This window comes from Gopherus flavomarginatus, chromosome 3 (genome assembly GCF_025201925.1).
Source record: "Gopherus flavomarginatus isolate rGopFla2 chromosome 3, rGopFla2.mat.asm, whole genome shotgun sequence".
NCBI lineage: Eukaryota > Metazoa > Chordata > Testudines > Testudinidae > Gopherus > Gopherus flavomarginatus.
This window is the reverse complement of record NC_066619.1, coordinates 200,307,032-200,327,608: the sequence shown is the minus strand read 5'-3', so window position 1 is coordinate 200,327,608 and position 20,577 is coordinate 200,307,032. Positions and strand designations below refer to the sequence as shown.

Genomic DNA, 20,577 nt, shown 5'->3' with positions numbered 1-20,577 from the left:
AGAGGGAAAAATAAGGGACAAGGCAGAAGTTTTAGGTAAAATAGGAAGTATAAGGAAGATGTCTTATTTATTTTAAAACTTCCATGCTTGCCAAATCACTGGGGGCCCACTCCAATAGTCTTTAACCCCAAAGAAGAAAAAAACCTGTTACCTACCTTTCGTAACTGTTGTTCTTCTAAATGTGTTGCTCGTGTTCATTCCATTCTATGCGTGTGTGCATCTATATGCACAGTCAGAGATTTCTATCTTAGCGGTATCCGTAGGGTTGACTCTGGTGCCCCCTTGTGCCGCGCCCATGTGGCAGTATATCGGGCGCTGCCGACCCTATGCCCTCTCAGCTCCTTCTTGCCAGCAATTCTGACAGAGGAATAGGAGGGTGGGGAATGCAATGGACATGAGCAACACCTCTTGAAGAACAGTTATGAAAAGGTAGGTAACCGTTTTTTCTTCGAGTGCTTGCTCATGTTGATTCTATTTTAGGTGACTCAAGCAGTATCAATGGAGGTGGGCTCAGATTTCACAGTCTAGTGCAGTGGTTCTCAAACTTTTGTACTGGTAACTCCTTTCACACAGCAAGCCTAGGAGTGTGATCCCCCCTTATAAAATAAAAACACTTTTTTATATATGTAACACCACTATAAATGCTGGATGAAAAGTGGGGTTTGGGGTAGAGGCTGACAGCTCACGACCCCCCATGTAATTACCTCGTGATCCCCTGAGGGGTCCCGACATCCAGTTTGAGAACCCGTGGTAGCAGCTAGCAGTACTGCTCTACTGAAGCCAGCATAGTCCTGGGCCTGCTGGGTAAGTGTGAATGGAACATGAATGTGTGGATGGACAACCAGGTGGCCACCCTACAGATGTCCTAGATAGGCACTTGAATAGGAAAGCTGCCGAAGAGGCTTGCTCCCTGGGGGAGTGGGCAGTAACCATCGCTGGAGGTGGCACCTATGTCCAGTCATAGCAGCAGCGAATGCAGGCAGTGATCCAAGAAGAAATTCTTTGAGTAGACACTGGATGATTTTTCTTCCTGTCAGCCACCATGATGAACAATTGCGTTGACTTGCAGAATGGCTTGATCCTTTCAATGTAGAAGGCTAGCATCCTCCTGACATCTAGGGAATGTGATCTATGCTCCTCCTCCAACTTATGTGGCTTTGGAAAAAAGGCAGGTAAGTAAATGTCCTGGCCCATCTGAAACTGAGACCACCCTGGACAGAAAAGCTGGTGAGGCTGAACCTTGTCTTTGTAAACGACCATATAGGGCAGCTCTGAGGTAAGTGCCGTAATCTCAGAGACCTGGTGGGCAGATGTTATTGCAACCAAGAACACGACCTTCCAGGAAAGGAGGAAAAGAGAGCAGGAAGCCAGAGGCTTGAAGTGGGTCCCATGAGCCATGACAGCACAAGATTCAGGTCCCATGGAGGGATGGGTCTCCTGATGTGCAGGTAGAGGCGCTTGAGGCCCATGAGGAACCTGACAGTCATGTCCTGGGCAAAAACTGACCTACTCTTGAGCAACGGATGGAATACCGAGATAGCAACCAAGTGGACCTTGATAGATGAAAGGGATAGTCCTTGGAGCTTGAGATGCAGAAAGTAGCCAAGGATTAACTGCAGTGAGACCTGCTCGGGCCAAATGCCTTTATCCGAGGTCCAACAAGTGAACCACTTCCATTTGGCCAGATAGGTCGCTCTGGTGAAAGGCTTTCTACTGCCCAACAGGACCTGTTGGACACCAGCTGAGCACTCCTGCTCCTCTGCATTTAACCATGCAACAGCCAAGTCGTCAAATGCAGTGCCACCAGGTTCAGATGCAGAAAACTGCCATAGTTTGGGCCACCAGGACCAGCCTGAGCAGTAGCTGTAACGGAGCAGCCACCAGGAGGTCCAGAAGCGTGCTGAACCAGAGCTGGTGCTGCTAGCCCGGCGCTATGATGATCATCTTCAACCTGTCCTGCTTGATCTTCATGAGGATCTTGTGAATTAATGACACTGTGCTGGGGGAGGGGATGGGAGGGAGAGGCATACAACAGAGCCCCCAACCACGGAAGTAGAAGAGCGTCTGACAGGGAGCCTTGCTCAGTCCCCCAAATTGAGCAGAAAATAGGGCATGTCCTGTTCTGCCTGGACATGAACAGGTCCACCTGGAGAGGCCCCCACCTCTGGAAGATGATGCTGACCACTTCTGGACGGTAGGACCACTCGTGGCAAGACGAGAAGGCCCCGCTGAGGCAATCTGCCAAAGTGTTCCTGGCTCCAGGGAGATGTGTGGCTATGAGATGGATGCTGTGTTGTACACACACAGAAGTCCCAGAGCCTGAGAGCTTCCCCGCAAAGAGCAGATGATCTGGCTCTGCCTTGCTTGAGCATAGTAGTTGTGTTGTTCATCAGGTCCTGGACCAGCCTGCTTTTTATGAGAAGTAGGAAGGCTTGGCAGGCCAGGTGAACTGCTCTGAGCTCCCTGACAATGTGCAGGGAGCAATCATAACTCGACCAATGGCCTTGTGTGCTGAGATAGCTCCGGTGGACTCCCCACCCCAGATCCAAAGCATCAGAGATGAGGGTCACCGATGGTGATAGGGCTACAAAGGGAACCCTCTCCAACATCAGTGCTGGATTCTGCCACCAGGTGGCTGATGACAGTACATGGTCTGGGACCCTGACCAGCCAGTCCATGCTGTGTCTGTTGGGGATGTAGACTGACACCAGCAGGGGCCTCAGATGGAGTCGTGCATGTCGGATCACATAAATGTAGGCCACCATGTGGCCCAACAATCACAGGCACGTGTGAGCGGTGGTAAGGAGGTGGGCTTGAATGCACAAGATGAGGTCTGCCATGGCTTGGAACCAAGTCTCAGGTAGGATGGCTTTGGCCTGAGTAGAGTTGAGGACTGCTCCAATAAACTCTATGAATTGCACTGGACTTAAGGTCAACTTTTTCTTGTTTATTAACAGCCCTGGGTCACAACAGGTGGAACAAACCAGATTGAGATGCTGCTGCACCTGATCCCAGGACTGACCCTTTATTAGCCAGTAATTGGAGTAAGGGTAAATTTGAACACCTCGGTGCCTCAGGTAAGAGGCCACTGGTGCTATGAACTTCGTGGAGAAACGAGAGACTGAATGGCAATGCCATGAATTGGAAATGGTGCTGGTCCAGCATAAAAGGAAGGAAGCGCCTGTGCCCCAGGAAAATGGAAATGTGAAAATATGCACAAGTCAAGGGCAGTGTACCAGTCTCCCCAGTCCAGGGAGAGGATGATGGAGACCATGCAAAACTTCAACTTTTTGAGAGACCTTGTTGCGACGACGCAGTCCAAGATGAGTCTGAGGCCCCCTTTTGCTTTTGGGATCAGGAAGTAATGGGAGAAGAACTCCTTTCCTTTCATTCTCGAGAGACCTCCTCCACTGCCCGCAAGCACAGGAGGTTCTTGACCTTTTGGATGAGGAGCTGCTTGTGAGACTAGTCCCTGAAGGAGGACAGGAAAGGGAGGTGGACCACGAACTGCAGGGTGAAACATGATGATTTTACTTTGAAAACCAAATGGTCCGAGGTCACCTGAGACCAGACTGACTGGAAGGGATGGAGGTGGTTGAGGAAAGAGTGGGAGGGTGGATCTCAGGAAGTGACTGGGGTGTCACCCTCGAGCACATCCTCAAAATGACTGCTTCTGGCCTCCTTGGCTTCTGGTAGGCCCAGGATGAGCAGAAGAATGGGAAGATGACGGGTGTCTCCACTTAGGCCCCTTGTCTCTATCCTTTTTCCTGTAGGTGCCCACCCGGGGAGTTCCCCAAGACCTGGACTGCGGAAGTGGAGGTGGTGGGGGCATAACAGCTTCCTAGCCTGCAGAGTATGGCTGCCCAAGTAGCAGTGGGTGGCACAGGAGTCTTTAAGGCCATGGAGTCTCAAGTCCATGAGCTCGGAGACGAGTCCCATCCCTCAAACAGGAGGTCCTATAGAATGGCCTGCATCTCCTGGGCTAACCCAGATGACTGCAAGCAGGAGCTGTGCCTCACGGCCACTGTAGAGGCAACCACTCTGGCTGCTGAGTCAGTAGCATCCCAGGCCATCTGATGGGCGCCCCTTGCCATGCTGTGCCTTCGTCCACCAAAGCAGCAAACCCCTAGGCTCAGTCCTGCAAGAGAGCCTCCTTGAATTTATTAAGGGAGTCCCACAGGTTAAAACTGTATCTGCCTAACAGGGCCTGGTGGTGAGATACCCAAAATCGCAGTTTTGTCATTGAATAAATCTTTCTGCCAAATAAGTCCAGTCTCCAGGCATCTTTGTTTTTCAGTGTGCCACTGACTTGGCCTTGCCTGTCCCTTTCATTAACAGTGAACACGACCAGTGACACTGCTGAAGGGTGTGTATACAGGTATTTGAACCCTTTTGCAGGGATGTAATACTTATTTTCCACCTTCTTAGAAGTAGGCGGAATGGAAGAGGGGGTCTGTCACAGCAATTTGGCAATCTTAAGGACTTGTGGGTGGACAGGCAGCACAATCTGGGCCTTGTTGGAGGAGGTTATGTTAGAGAAGTCACTCTTCTGCAACCTCTTCAATTTTTAAGTTCAAGTTAGTAGCCACCCTCTTAAGAAGGGCCTGGTGCTCCTTGAAGTCATTTGGGGGGGCGAGGGGGACAGAAGAGGGTTTGCCCGTTTGGGAGGGACCTGCCACCACTTCGTCCGGAGACAACAAGGACAAGTGCACCGTCGGGGAAGGGATGGCTCCTTAGGTGCTGGAGTCCGATGCGCTGGCCCGGTGTTGGATTTGGCACCGTGTTCCGACTCCGGTGCCACGGGCCCCAGGGGGCAGTTTGTCCAAGGCTGCTAGGGAGGACTGGTGGGAATACAGGATTGATATTATGGCCACACCCCATGGGTTCCCATACAGCCATTGAGCAGGCCACTGTCCCTGTTGCCATGCCATCGTGGCCGGTGCCGTGCTGGCTTTGCAGGTCGGTGGCGAATCACCCCTCCTGGCGAGGGGCTGAACTTCCAGTCCAGTCCTTCCAGTGACCAGGACAGAGCCATTGATGCATGAGTCTGCCGGCTAACCCTGGTCGGCGACCGACAAGGCGAGGATCGGTGCCTGCCCAGTAAGCAGAACCGGGAGGATGGAGACTGGTGCCATGACCGGGAGCAATCCTGCCCCAGTGGGAATGGATGACTGAAAGACCGTCTGGGCAAGGATGTTTTGCACCATGGCGATCTTTGATGAGAAGCTCGCTAGTACCAGTGATACAGGGACCAGTGCCTCAACCCCGGTGTTCCATGTCTCGTAGTGGGAGAACGTGGCATCGGGGACCTGGGCCTTTTGACTGGAGACCAGGAATATAGTGCCAGGGTCCTAGTCTGCGGAGATGGGCATCTACATCTGCAGTCCAGGGACCGAGAGTGCTCCACTGCCTTATGGAGCAGTCCCATCACTAGCTTGCCCTTAGGCACTGGGGCCAGTCTGGTGCCTGGTGCAGTGTCTACAGTGCCGGTCGGCCTGCTTATTCTTTAGCAATTCAGACAAAAGTCATGGGGGTCACTAATAGGCATCAGCCTGTTGTATGATGAGCATGGTTTGAATCTGGGAGAACGGAGCATGCCCCACTGTGGGGCAAAGTCCCAGCCTGGACTCTAACTACGAACTAACTCTTAACTTAAAAGCTAACTAAGTACCTAAACTATATACAAAAACGACAGACAATGGGCTGTTGAAGAATCACTAACGCTCTTGCAACTTCAAGACAAGGCACTCCGACCAACCATCATGGGCGGTAAGAAGGAACTGAGAGGGCATAGGGTCAGCGACGGCTATATACCAGCACATGGACACGGCACTCAAGCAGGTGCCAGAGCCAACCCTACGGATACTGCTAAGGCACAAATCTCACACAACTGTGCATGTTGGCACACATACACCTAAAATGGAATCGACATGAGCAAGCACTTGAAAAAGAATAGGATATTTTGACTGAATAAGGACCGTAGGAATTTATCCCATATTAACTTTGCTTACAATGGTTACTATTGTTGATGTGAGTCATGACATACTTTGGAGCCTTTATAATTTGAATTGCTTTCATAATCAGTATTGGGTTCCATTATGCTAGGGACACACACACACACACACACACACACACACACACACACTTCATCCTTCAAAGATTTTACAATCAAAGTCATTATGCTGTACTTCCGCATTTCTCTTTTTATTCCATTTTGGCCCAATGAAGGAAGAACAATTGTGGAAATACTGCACATTTTCTTTGTTAATCCAACAGAATAAATTACAATCTTTGTTTGTTTTTGTTCCATTATCTACTAGATTAACACAGTTACTACTTCTATTGTTTGCATTTTGTATAGAAAATAATCCTGCTAATACTAAACAGATATTTCTGAAAGCAGCCACAGTTCTATCAAACCCAACCGCACCCCCCCAACACACATCACTTTGACTAATGAACTGCTGTGAATGCTATTTTTACTCCTTTCACATGTAAATGAGTGTACACTACCTTTCCACAGCATTTTGCCTTGTCTATAATCTTCAGTGCAAACTCCTTTCCAGTGGCTCTAAGAAGAAAAATTGGAGAAACAAACATTCATTAATGCCAGAAATTCCAGCCCAATTTCTGGTTATCTGTAAGAATACATGTAATCGTAATATAATCTTTTCACCCAGGGGAACAGCTGACAGAAAGATGGCAGAAATGATTTCATTTTGTTTCTCCTCTCTCCAAGTAACAGTCCTGCCTGCTGTTTCCCTGACTACCATTACCTTGCTTATTGTGTGCATTAATCCCAGAACATAGCAGTGACCCAATACTATACTCTGCCATTACTCTACTTCCATATGCAAAATTTGCCCCTAAATCCTTCATGTAGCTCTGTTCAACTGGCAGCCTGTAACCACACTTTGAAAACAGATCAGACTGCAGGTTTGCTGGTCAGCTCATGTATAGGATGACCAGCAAGAAGGCAGCCAGGAATATCGATGGCTTTTTTGGAAAAAGTCCCATAGAAGTTAGTAGGGAAGAAAACTATAGGGTTCTATAGCAATTACTACACAACAGACATCAGTGGCTATTAAATTCTATAGGATTTTAGAACTACCTGACAGAATTCTACAGGATGGTTCTGCAAACCTAGAGTGACTAAGATGATCATTTTCTAGTATATGTGAGAGGACTTTTCCTCCCATAAGGTAGGAGCTTACTCTAGCTTTTACACTTGGTCACCCACATCCAGATCTAAACATGTTCTCCACAGGAAATAGAAAAAAGCAACAAAAACAAACTGTTTTGGTGTCTATAAAGAAAATATTGCTTCTCATTCTTGCGAATGACCTTCAGTTAACACGTTAAAAATAGCAAGGGAAATGCAATAAGCCCATTCCTATTATTAATTATTTGTATTGCAATTGCACCTGGAAGCCCCAGGCAAGATCCGACCCAATGTAAGGGGTGCTATACAAATTCTGCTTTGTAACAAGCTTTTGTATCTCAATAAGAATTACCAGGTATGTTTTATTAAATTCATAAAAGCAGCAAAGAGTCCTGTGGCACTTTACAGACTAACAGACGTTTTGGAGCATGAGCTTTCGTGGGTGAATACCCACTTCGTCGGATGCATGCAGTGGAAATTTCCAGGGGCAAGTATAAATATGCAGGCAAGAATCAGTTTAGAGATAACAAGCTTAGTTCAATCAGGGAGGATGAGGCCCTCTTCTAGCAGTTGAGGTGTGAACACCAAGGGAGGAGAAACTGGTTTTGTAGTTGGCAAGCCATTCACAGTCTTTGTTTAATCCTGAGCTGATGGTGTCAAATTTGCAGATGAACTGAAGCTCAGTAGTTTCTCTTTGAAGTCTGGTACTGAAGTTTTTTTGGCTGCAGGATGGCCACCTTAAGGTCTGCTACTGTGTGACTAGAGAGGTTGAAGTGTTCTCCTACAGGTTTTTGTATATTGCCATTCCTGATATCTGATTTGTGTCCATTTATCCTTTTCCGTAGAGACTGTCCAGTTTGGCCGCTGTACATAGAGGGGCATTGCTGGCATATATTACATTGGTGGACGTGCAGGTGAATGAACTGGTGATGGTGTGGCTGATCTGGTTAGGTCCTGTGATGGTGTCGCTGGTGTAGATATGCGGGCAGAGTTGGCATCAAGGTTTGTTGCATGGATTGGTTCCTGAGTTAGAGTTACTATGGTGCAGTGTGCGGTTACTAGTGAGAATATGCTTCAGGTTGGCAGGTTGTCTGTGGGCGAGGACTGGCCTGCTACTCAAGGCCTGTGAAAGTGTGGGATCGTTGTCCAGGATGGGTTGTAGATCCCTGATGATGCGTTGGAGGGGTTTTAGCTGAGGACTGTATGTGATGGCCAGTGGAGTCCTGTTGGTTTCTTTCTTGGGTTTGTCTTGCAGTAGGAGGCTTCTGGGTACACATCTGGCTCTGTTGATCTGTTTCCTCATTTCTTTATGCGGGTATTGTAGTTTTGAGAATGCTCGGTGGAGATTTTGTAGGTGTTGATCTCTGTCTGAGGGGTTAGAGCAGATGAGGTTGTACCTCAGTGCTTGGCTATAGACAATGGATCGTGTGGTGTGCCTGGGATGGAAGTTGGAGGCATGAAGGTAGGCATAGCGGTTGGTAGGTTTTTGGCATAGGGTGGTGTTAATGTGACCATCACTTATTTGCACCGTGGTGTCTAGGAAGTGGACCTCCCATGTAGATTAGTCCAGGCTGAGGTTGATGGTGGGGTGGAAGCTGTTGAAATCGTGGTGGAATTTTTCCAGAGAGTCTCCTTCCCATGGGTCCAGATGATGAAGATGTCATCAATGTAGCGTAGATAGAGAAGGGGCATGAGTGGACGAGAGCTGAGGAAGCGCTGTTCCAGGTCAGCCATAAAAATGTTGGCATATTGTGGGGCCATGCGGGTGCCCATAGCGGTGCCACTGATCTGGAGATATATATTGTCATCAAATTTGAAATAGTTGGGTGTGAGGATAGAGGCACAGAGCTCAGCAACCAGTTGTGCTGTGGCATCATCAGGGATACTGTTCCTGACAGCTTGTATTCCATCTGTGTGTGGGATGTTTGTGTAGAGAACCTCTACATCCATGGTGGCTAGGATGGTGTTTTCTGGAAGGTCACCAATGCATTGTAGTTTCCTCAGGAAATCAGTGGTGTCACGGAGATAGTTGGGAGTGCTGGTGGCATAGGGTCTGAGTAGAGAGTCCACACATCCAGACAGTCCTTCAGTGAGAGTGCCAATGCCCGAGATGATGAGGCATCCAGGATTTCTGGGTTTGTGGATCTTGGGTAGTAGATAGAATAACCCTGGTCGGGGCTCTAAGGGTATGTTGATTTGTTCCGGTGTTAGCGTAGGGAGTGTCCTGAGTAGATGGTGCAGTTTCTTAGTGTATTCCTCAGTGGGATCTGAGGGAAGTGGCTTGTAGAATTTGGTATTGGAGAGTTGTCTGGCGGCCTCCTTTTGGTAGTCAGACCTGTTCATGATGACAACAGCACCTCCTTTATCAGCCTCTTTGATTATAATGTCAGGGTGATTATAATGTCAGGGTTTCTGAGGCTGTGGATGGCATTGCGTTCTGCATGACTTAGGTTATGAGGCAAGCGATGTTGTTTTTCCACAATTTGTGCCTGTGCACGTTGGCGGAAGCATTCTATGTATAGGTCCAGACTGTCATTTCGACCCTCAGGAGGAGTCCATGTGGAGTTTTTCTTCATGGTTTGCCAACTACAAAACCAGTTTCTCGTCCCTTGATTTTCTCAGCTGCTAGAAGAGGGCCTCATCCTCCCTGATTGAACTAACCTCGTTATTGTTGGACCCCCAAGTTGGGCCCTAGGGCCAGGCAGCTAGTGCCCCGGCCTCCACCCCCAACGGATTTTTCCCCCAGCCCCCATAGCTGCCACTGATCATGTAGCTGCTTGGAAAGCAGAACTTGTAACAGGAAAAGCAGCCTTGTGGTCAGCCGGTCTGAAGGGACGAAGTTCCCCTCACGACGGTTGCTACCTGGGTAAGGATGTAGGGGCCCGACTGCCTCCCTTGTATGGGCATAAGCCACTCGCGACCCCACAATTGGCTTATCACAAATTATGACGAAAAATTCGCTATATATTCCTGACCCCCTCCTGGGGACGGGGGGAGAGAGAACTCGAATTCCCGTCGAACCGTATCCAGGATTGATCAACCTGGCTCTCTCCTGGCTCACGCATTCCCCAGAGCCTGACTGCTTGCCGGCCGTAATGAAACTTTTGTGGTTTGTATGTGTAAGTATAATTAGTTGTTAAGGATATCTGTACATCTGTATTGTTAGATAAGAGGCAGAGACTGGTTCCAGCCGCCCCAAGGCTCCTGCTAGGGGAAACCCGTTGACCAGGAAACCTTGAACGCAAGGGGGACCAGTTGAGCCTAGCAATTTGTGTCTACTAAGATTAGTTGCTGCATTTATGAGTACTAACAGCACCAATATCACTTTTATTAACCCCTGGGACGACCTGAATAATTACTGGGACTTAGAAAAATACCAGGGCCAACTTCTATTTGTAATTGTAGTGTTTGTGTTATTTGTTCTAGTATTATATTGTAAGCCCAAGCTGTAACTAATTGTGTTATCCCTTATCCTTATCTGTGACTCCTTTAATAAATCCTTAATTTTTAACACTACGCCTGATTGCTTGCGTTATCCCCGTCACTGCCCTTGGGCACTTGTCACCCCCCCCCCGGGGCATCCAGTGATCGAACCTCCGCCCTATTCCAACGCTCATTACCCGGTAGATAACGGGCACCTGGTGGCCATATCGGTGGAGCAAGGGGCGAGAGCAATCTGTAATCAACAGTTATCTCTAGCCTGCTTCTTGCTTGCATGTATACACCTGCCCGTGGAAATTTCCACTACATGCATCCAACGAAGTGGGTATTCACCCACGAAAGCTCATTCTCCAAAACGTCTGTTAGTCTATAAGGTGCCACAGGACTCTTTGCTGCTTTTACAGATCCAGACTAACACGGCTATCCCTCTGATAATTAAATTCATAGTTAACTATAGCCAACAAAAAAATTTGTTTCAGATACAGCTAATAAAGACTAATGTCTCACAAAAGGAATTACATTTCATGCATTAAACCTGTTCCCAACTAAACACAGCAGTGTATTAAGAGCACCTTTGCTCTAAAAGTTCAGCTTTGTCTGCTAGGTTGTCATAGTTACAACCTGATTCAGTGTAGCACATAAGAAGAAATTCCATCTGAACAGCATTTGACATTTAAATACTATCTTATTATATTCACTATAAAGCCATGTAAAACTGTATTATGGGCACTGCATGTAATTCAGAATTGCAATCTATGTATGATGATACATTAAGTAAATTATCCAAAAGCCTGATGATAAACACACTGGAAAATCCAGTTAAGATATGTGCAAAATTTTCAGAGTTTGTCATATAACGGAGTAGATCCTTGTAGAGATTCACAAAGCTAGCTCATTATCCTTCTTCAAATCCCTCCTTAAAATTCTCCTCTGTCATGATACCTGTAATAACCTTGACAATGGCTAGCCCACTGGTGTGCTCATACCACCGCTTATCATGCTGATCATATTGCTTCATTATTTCCTTGCACTGCACGCTCCGTATCCATCAGTTGTCTGAGACTAAGTTCTTTGGGGGCAAGGACTGTTTTGTTTTGTCTGTACAGCACCTCGTACAGTGGGGTCCTGGTCCATGACTAAGGCTTCTAGGTGCTATGTAATACAAATAATAAAACAGCAAACAGATGAGTGTTTATAACCTGGGGAGGGGGGAATAGCTCAGTGGTTTGAGCCTTGGCCTACTAAACCCAGGGTTGTGAGTTCAATCCTTGAGGGGGCCATGTAGAGACCTTAAGCAAAATCAGTATTTGGTCCTGCTAGTGAAGGCAGGGGGCTGGACTCAATGACCTTTCAGGGTCTCTTCCAATTCTAGGAGATAGGTATATCTCCATATATATGATATGAACTAGCATTTCCTTTCCCACTAGTATTATAGATTGGATATTTTTGATCAGCAGATGATTTCAATATTTCTAATCACTAGACTGAAGACACTAGATGGGAAGGAGTTTTATACAAAAAATGTAGGGTTTTTTTTTTTTTTTTTTTTTTTTTTTACAGTTTATTTCTAGCTACTATTTCCTTTATAACCAGAGGGCTCTCTCTTTTATCTGAACCTTGCTTTCTAAAGAATTCAGGTAAAATTAGCAAAGTGTCTACATCACTTAGGAGCTTGTGACCCATTTTCAAAAGCACTAAGTCACTTAGGAGCCCAAGTCCAAGTGACTTGCACCATGATGTAGGTGATTCTGAAAATGGAATTTAGACACTTGCAAAAAAATATCAGGAATCTTTATCCTGAGATCTCAAAACATTTTTCAAGTATTGTTGAATCTATGTGCAGACACTGAAGTGTCACATTCAGGGTACATCAAGTACAGCAATTTTGTGCCTTCACACCATAAAACAGTGTCTAGTTATTATGACCCAAGTCTTTCATGGGTAGTTCCTGCCAAGTGAACTGGATGGAAATCTAGTCATTAGAAGATTGGCTATGTCATTTTATAAATTTTAAAAGTTCTTTGGATTGTATATTTGCCTCAAGCTTTCTGAGCAGCACCATACAGATTTCCCCACTGAGCTAATAAAGCTTATTAAAAACCTAGGCTTTTGGAAAAATTGTTCTTTAAGTGTTCAAGAATTGAGATGTTAATGTTGAGAGATAGCATTGACCCTAATGTGCTTCAGTGCGTTACAAAAAGCTCCTTTAAAGTAATAACTACACACACGAGGGTCAAATTTAGCTATCTGGCTTGGTTTAGGAAGTAATTCCAGTAATTCCATCAGAAGTCCTCTAACTCTTATTCTTTAACGCACAAGCCTGGATATTTGTACAATAGAGTTCCCTGATGAGTAAAAACAGAAAACAGAAAGTTACTTAATACTATGCACTAAAACTAAACATGAAATTGTCATTCAGGGGAATCACCCCATCACATGACAGAGAAAAAATTCACAATGGCAAAAGTGTGCTTTGGCTCTGCCTTTTAGCTTCATTTATTACTAGTGTCTGCCAGTTTTTGGTTTTATTTTCATTGCCTGAGGGTTTTCTGCATTTGCAGAGAAAGTTTTAAGCAGAGAAAAGCCCTGAGACTCCAAATAAAGCTTTTAAAGCATTTTAAGCATTAAAAGCTTTTTTGGAAAGCGGAGAAAGCTAACTGGGAAGAGTGTGGAGGATTTGCAAGTAGTCACTGCCTATTTTGGGGGCTAGATCAGGCTGAAAAGGTCCTAAGGGTTTTGGTGTACTGGCTGCCAGTACTTGTTTGGTTAATGGAGAGGAATTAATGGGATATAGCAACAAGAAACAAGACTCCTGGGAAACCATAACAGTGGCAACAGAGTTATGGGTCATTTTTTAAGATCAACACACTTGAATCCAAGAAGAGAAGAATGCAAGTAATAGTTCAGCAGTGGTAGCCATCATGTTCTGACATTTCCCTACATTAGTCAGACTCAGACTTAGCCAGCAGAAGTATCTTCGAAAGTTCTCTCATTAGCTGATGAGACTATGAAGACACATTTCATAATTAAGACTCAGTAGCTCCATGAGCTTCTGAATATAAAGCCTCCCATGAATTCTTAAAAAGAAGCCTATAAATAGGGATTAAACAATGAAAATTGTTTCCGTGAGCCCCAAGGCTCTCACAGGCATTTGCTGGAACAAAAACCATTGCTATGGACAAAGCTGGAGACTCTTCAAAATAATACTAATCAAAGAAACCCACGTAATTGTTTTATCATTGGCCAGTGGCCAGTGTCAGATGGTTCTAAGAAATATTGTTAGCAATTGAGAGAGTGCCCCCTCCACTAGCAATCATGGATGGATGGATGCAGACACACTTTTTACATGTGACAAACTTGCTAAATAGTTCTTGCTTACCTAATTTCTTCTGTTTTGGATGATATGCTCTCTCTCTCTCTCTCTCTCTCTCTCATGTTCATAAACTAAAGCTTAGAAATTTACTTCCAATACATTATATACAGTATAAACATATCTATGTGATCAGAAGACAGACTATTACAGTATATGGATAACTAACAAACAATCTCAGGGCTATCTCAGTTTATTTTTTATTTGAATTGTTTTCACTCTCCATTTTTTTCTCTCCACAAACATTCTTTGCTGTAGACATTATAAAAGACAGTTACCTTTTTCCATAACTGTGTTCTTCGAGATGTGTTGCTCATGTCCATTCAACTTACGTGTGTGTGCTCGCCACATGCACTGGTGCCACAAGTTTTTCCCTTAGCAGTATCCACAGGGGACCAGCTCTGACACCCTTGGAGTGGCATGCATATGCTGCGGCACATAGGGTGCTGCTGGCCCCCGTCACCCTCAGTTCCTTTTTCCTGGAAACTCTGACAGTGGGGAATGGACGACGGTTTGTGGAATGGACATGAGCAACACATCTTGAAGAACACCAGTTACAGAAAAAGATAATGGCCTTTTCTTCAAGCGATTGCTCATGTCCATTCAACTGGTGGCTCCCAGCAGTACCCTTAGAGGTGGGTAGAGAGTTCACAGATATGTAGATTGCAATACAGCTCTGCCAAACCTGGCATCGTCCCTGGCCTGTTGCATGAAGGCATAGTGGGCTGTGAACGTGCATACTGAGGACCACGTCGCAGATTTACAGAGGTCCTGGATTGGAACGTGTGCCAGGAAAGCCGCTGAGGATGCCTGCGCTCTAGTTGAGTGGACTCTGAAGATCGGCAGCAGAGGGACTCCTGTTAACTCGCAGCAGATCCAAATGCAAGATGTGATCCAATTAAAAATCTTTTTCGTGGACAGTGGGAGGCCCTTCATCTTATCAGCTATAGAGATGAAAAGCTGAGTCAACCTACCGAAAGGTTTTGTCCAGTTTAAGTAGAACCTAGGGCCTCTCTTATGTCCAAAGTGTGAAGATGCCTCTCTTCATTAGTCTCATGGGGCTTAGGGCAGAAACCTGGAAGAAAGATGTCCTAGCTCATGTGGAAAGCATACATCACTTTGGGAAGGAAGGCCAAGTGAGACCGGAGCTGGACCTTGTCCTTATAGAAGACCATGTATGGTAGTTCTGAGGTCAGGGCTCGGAGACTCGTCTCACTGACATCACTGCCACCAGGAAAGCTACCTTCCATGATACGTGAGACAGGGAGCACAAGGCCAAAGGCTCAAAGGGCGGACCCGTGAGCCTGGACAGAACCAAGATGAGATCCCACTGAGGGGTCGGGAATTGAACTTGAGGAAAGAGCCTCTTGAAGCCTCTAAGGAACCTGACAGTCATGTCATGGGAGAACATTGTCTGCCCCTGGATTGGCGGATGAAAGGCTGAAATAGCCACCAGCTGCACCCTAATAGAGGAATGCACCAGGCCCTGCTTCTTAAATGAAGCAGGTAATCTAAGATTGACTGCACCGGAGAATGTGAAGGGGAGATACCCTGTGCAGCCGCCCAGCAGGAGAACCTCATACACTTTGCCAGGTAGGTCTGCCTAGTTGAGGGCTTTCTGCTCTGGAGGAGGACCTTCTGGACCCCTTCCGAACAGGCCTGTTCATCCGGGTTCAACTACACAACATCCACGCTGTAAGGTGGAGGGACACGAGTTTGAGGTGCAAGAGTCAGCTGTGATCCTGTGACAGCAGGTCCGGTCGGTTTGGCAGGGGCCAGGGAGGGACAGCAGATAAGCTTGATAGTGTCCTGAACCAGCACTGGCGAGGCCACACCGGGGCGAGCATGATAAGCTGAGCCTTGTCTCTTGATTTTCGCTAGGACTTTGCTGATGAGCAGAATTGGAGGGAACGCATATATCAGGCTTCCTGCCCACGGCAGGAGGAAGGCATCGGAGAGGGAGCCCTTGCCCATACCCTGTCTGGAGCAAAACCTGTGGCACCTCCTGGTTCTGTCTGCTGGTGAACAAATCCACTTGGGGAGTTCCTCACCTCAGGAAGATCATGCCGGCTACCTCTGGGTGGAGCACCCACTTGTGGTGAGAGGAGAAATCCCTGCTTAGCTGATCTGCTAGCATGTTCCTGGCACCTGAAGGGTGACACGCTTCTAGATGATTGATGCAGAAGTCCCACAGATGAGTGCCTCTTGGCAAAGGGCCAAAGATCATGCTCCATCTTGTCTGTTGATGTAGAAGATCGAGGCTGTGCTGTCCGTAAGGACTCTGACCACTCTGTCCAACAGGTGAGGTAAGAAGCCCACACATGCTCTGCATAGCGCCCTGAGCTCTTTGATGTTTATGTGTAGCACTGACTCCTCTGGGGACCACATACCTTGGTTCTGGAGGGTGCTGAGGTGCGTGCCCCTTCTGAGGTCTGAGGCATTCGAAACCAACCTCGACTGAGTGAGGAGTGCTGATGAAGGGAACTCTTTCCAGGACTTTCCCAGGGTTGGTCCACCATTGCAGCAAGATAAGTACCGACGCAGGGATGGTGATGACCTTCTCCAGGGATGGTGGTCCCTGGACTGGGAGTAGACAGTTGCTAGCCATTGCTACAGGGGTCACATCCAGGACCTGGTGTGGCACATCACATATGTACATGCTACCGTGTGACCTAGTATGCGTAGGCAAACCCTGGCCATAGTCAGGGGAAATGCAGAGATTTCCACAATGAGGTCTGTCAGTGCCTTGAATCTCTCCAGCAGCAGGAATGCCCTGATGCAGGTCGAGTCGAGCACCACTCTGATGAACTCTATCCTCTGTACCAGAACGATTGTGGATTTTTTGTCATTTGCCAACAGGCTGAGGCGACGGCACGTGACTAGCAGCACTGCGATGTTCCCTTGGACCTGGAGTTGCCCTTGACGAGCCAGTTGTTAAGGTACAGATAGATCCTGGATACCCCGACATCTGAGGTAAGCTGCCACCACTGACATGCACTTGGCCAAATGGGAGGACTGCAAACTGATAGTGGTCAGGACCTACTGTGAACCAGAGGAAGCGTCTGCATCCTTTGAAGATGGCAATGTGGAAGTATGCATCTTTCAGATCTAGGGCAGTTTACCAGTCTCCTGGATCTAAGGAGGGGATGATGGAAGCCAGGGAGATCATGCGGAGCGTCAGTTTCGCTAAGTAGCGGTTCAAGCTCCGCAGGTCTAGTATGGGCCGCAGACTGCCCTTGGCTTTGGGGATTAAAAAGTATCGAGAGTAGAACCCCTTGTTCCCACAGTTGCCAACTTTCACAATAAGCTGAACATCAAGCTAATCCCTTTCAAAACAAGGCCAAAACAAGACAATCCCCAAGAACCCCAAAACTCTTATGTGACTAGATCCTCCCACCATGTGCAGTCTGGGACTGTGGTGGGCCTGCTGTGCACAGTGTCTCTCCCCCACACTTGTCCCTGCTTGCCTGGAGCCTATTTAAAAAAAAAAAAAAAAAAAAAAAAAAAGGCAACAAGCTACAAGCCAAAAACTAGCCCACAAGCAACCCAAATGCCAATTAAGACAAATACAAGCCTAATTTCTACGTTTTTTCTGCAGGTTTGGCATGTCTGCTTGTTCCTGTACTCCACAGGAACTACTTCTACTGCGCCCAGCTGTAGCAAACCCTCTACCTCCTGTATGAGAAGATTCTCATTAGAGGGGTCCCTGAAGTGGAATGGGGAGGGAGGGTGGGTAGAAAGTAATTGAAAACTGTAACCCTGCACCATCATATTGAGGACCCATTGGTCTGATGTTATAGACACCCATGCAGGGAGGAAGGAAGAAAGAAAGGCAGTTGGCAAAACAGAGGGGAGGAAGGATCTGGGGAACAGTCCAGTAGGTCACCCTCTGATGTACCCTCAAAATGGCTGCTAGCCCATCTGCTTAAAGCGAGTTGAGCCCGCCTGGGATGTAAACGGGGGTTGGTGGCCAAGGTGCTTCTTGTAGCCCCTGGATCTTTTGTGGGGAGGCTCCTGGTGAGGGTGGTTCCCCTAGCTCTAAGGCTGCTGTGGCTTAAAACTGCTTGCAGGCAGGGCCACAGATGTACAGGCCCAATGTTTTCAGTCTTGTGAGGGAATCTTTCAGGCCATGGAGCTTAATGTCCATCTGTTCTGCGAACAAGGTGTGCCTATCGAAAGGGAGGTCTTACATTGATTGCTGAGCCTCCGAGGAAAGACTAGAGAGGAGCAGCCACGAAGCCCTACACAACAAGATGGCCAGTGCCCTGGTACAGGCAGCGGTGTCCGCCGTGTCCGATGCCACCTGGAGAGCTGCTCTGGCTGCAGTTGAGCCCTCATCCAGGATCACTCGGAATGCCTTCCTACAAGCCTCAGGAAGGACGCTCTTGAACTTGGTCATGGCCTGCCACATATTAAAATCATAGCGGCCTAGTAAGGCCTGATGGTTGGCCACCTGCAACTGCAGACTAGAGGACGAATAAACTTTACGTCCAAACAAGTCCAGTCTCCTGTCTCTCCCTGTGGTTGATCGACTCTGCCACTAGGGAATTGGGAGCAGGGTGGGTATAAAGGTACTCGTGGCCCTTGGATGGCACAAAGTACTTGCACTCCACCCTCTTGGAGATCAGAGGCAAGGAGGAGGAGGTTTGCCAGAGGACATTTGTAATTTTAGTGACCACCTCATGTAGGGGGAAAGCTACCCTAGCTGGGGCCATGGGCCAGAGAACATTAGGAGGGAATCTGTTAGTTCCTCTAACTCCTCCACCTGGAGGCTCAAGTTGGCAGCAACCCTCTTTAACAGCTCCTGATGAGCCCTAGGATCATCCTGGGGCACTGGTGGAGGGAGCCCCACTATGGCCTTGTCTGGCGATAAGGAGGAGAAGCCAGTTCCAAGGGGTCCTCTGCAATGATAGGTGGTCTGGCGGCTTGCTCACCCACTTTCTCCTGTGCCTGTGGGGTGCCTGCAGCCGAGGCCTCTTGGACTGGAAGGGGGGCAGTAGCCAGTCTCTCTGAAGCTCTGGACACCGAGCAGGTGGCCAGAGGGGGCTGAGTGAACCCCCATGGGTTCTATGGGTACCACTGTGCTGGCCATAGAGTCTGAGGTCACAGGCCCAGCTGCAGTGCAGCCGACATAGTCTGCACCGTAGATGCTGGAGCCTATCCTGCCACTATGGAACCTTGCTCCGAACCTGAGCCAGAGTTGCTTCTTTGTGATCAAGATGGGTCTGATTGGTGCCTCTGTCCTGATCAGTACTGGTTGCCCCCCTCGGAGTTGGATCTGGCTGACCTTGACGAGTGTCTGGATTGGGACCTCAGTGACAAGCAGTGCTTGGCGGATCCGCAACAGCCCCGGGCCAGCGATCTATGCCTCACATTTAATGAGCAGTACTGGGATGTGGAGCAGGATCGGGAACTAGAGTGGGCTTGGCATCATGAAGATGTAGCTGCACATGGTGACGCCACCCTGGGGGATGCCACCTGTCCCTGGAGCAGCACTGATGCCACGGAGATTTCAGGCACCGAAACCGAAACTCCTGCCAGGGGGTACGTGCCTCCAAAGGTCTGCGCCCAGTTACCATGAGCTGCGCCTCAAGCCTCTCTGCCCTTATCAGAGGTCCAGAGACCAGAATGGGCTGCAAAACTTCTGCCTATCACAGTCATAAGCGTGTCAGCTGCAAGAGGGTGACCGCTGGTGGGACATCCCCCGTGACGGAGCGCGCGCTGCCAGAAAGGTGGAGACTGTGGTGGTCCCAATGCTGGCTTACCCTGGCACCAGGAGGGACATAATGTCTTGCGCTGCTTTGAGGGCCTCTGGTATGGATGGCACCCAGAGCTGATGAGGACCTCTGCCGCTATCCAACGGGGAACAGGCTGGGCTACACCACTCGACCTGAGCTGCGGCCTGGAATCCCTAAGGGTGCGAAGAGGCACCAGAGACAGGGGCTTGGTCCACCCCAGACTTGTCCTTTCCCTTGAGGGAAACTGGAGACCTTCTTTCCTTCCTGGGCTTCTTGGCTAGAGCCACAGAAGGAGATCAGTGCCAGCTCATAGACGGTACCAGCGGGACGCTGTGCACCAAGGTCACGGTGCTTGGTGTTGAATCGGAGCACTGCTCCAGCATCAGGGTAAGGGCAGACTCCATCAGAAGCGCTTCAAATTAATGTCATGCTCTTTCTTTGTCCTGGGCTTGAAGGACTTGCAGATTTTGCACTTATCACTAACGTGACCTTCACCCAAGCACCATAAACAACTATTATGTGGATTGCTAATGGGCATGGACCTTTTACAGTGATCACGGGGTTTAAAGCCTGGGGACTGGGGCATGCCCCTCCTAAGGTGAAGTCCCTTTAGTGACCTACTAAATCTCTAACTTAACAAATAGGTTGAACTAACCTAGAGGGAAACTATACGCAGTAATATTTGCAAGAGGCAAATAAGTTCAAAGGAACAAAAAGCAACAGTTCTAGCTGAAGAAGCATAAGTTCCATGCACAGTCACTGCTGGCAAGAAGGAACTGAGAGTGGAGGGGGCCGGCGGTGCCCTATATGCCACAGCATACGCGCACCACTCCACAGGGTGCCAGAGCTGGTCCTCCCTGGATACT

The 20,577-nt window shown here is 48.0% G+C and overlaps 1 protein-coding gene across 4 annotated transcripts in view; it reads right to left on the bottom strand.

Moving 5' to 3' along the window:
• The window catches only part of DCLK2 (doublecortin like kinase 2), a 142,623-nt gene that overhangs the window by 29,080 nt on the left and 92,966 nt on the right, over nucleotides 1-20,577 (bottom strand). For all 4 annotated transcript variants that reach the window (XM_050946358.1, XM_050946359.1, XM_050946360.1 and 1 more), the window contains one exon: nucleotides 6,514-6,571. In XM_050946358.1, the coding sequence (XP_050802315.1) occupies nucleotides 6,514-6,571 (58 nt within the window). The remainder of the gene's footprint in view (nucleotides 1-6,513; nucleotides 6,572-20,577) is intronic.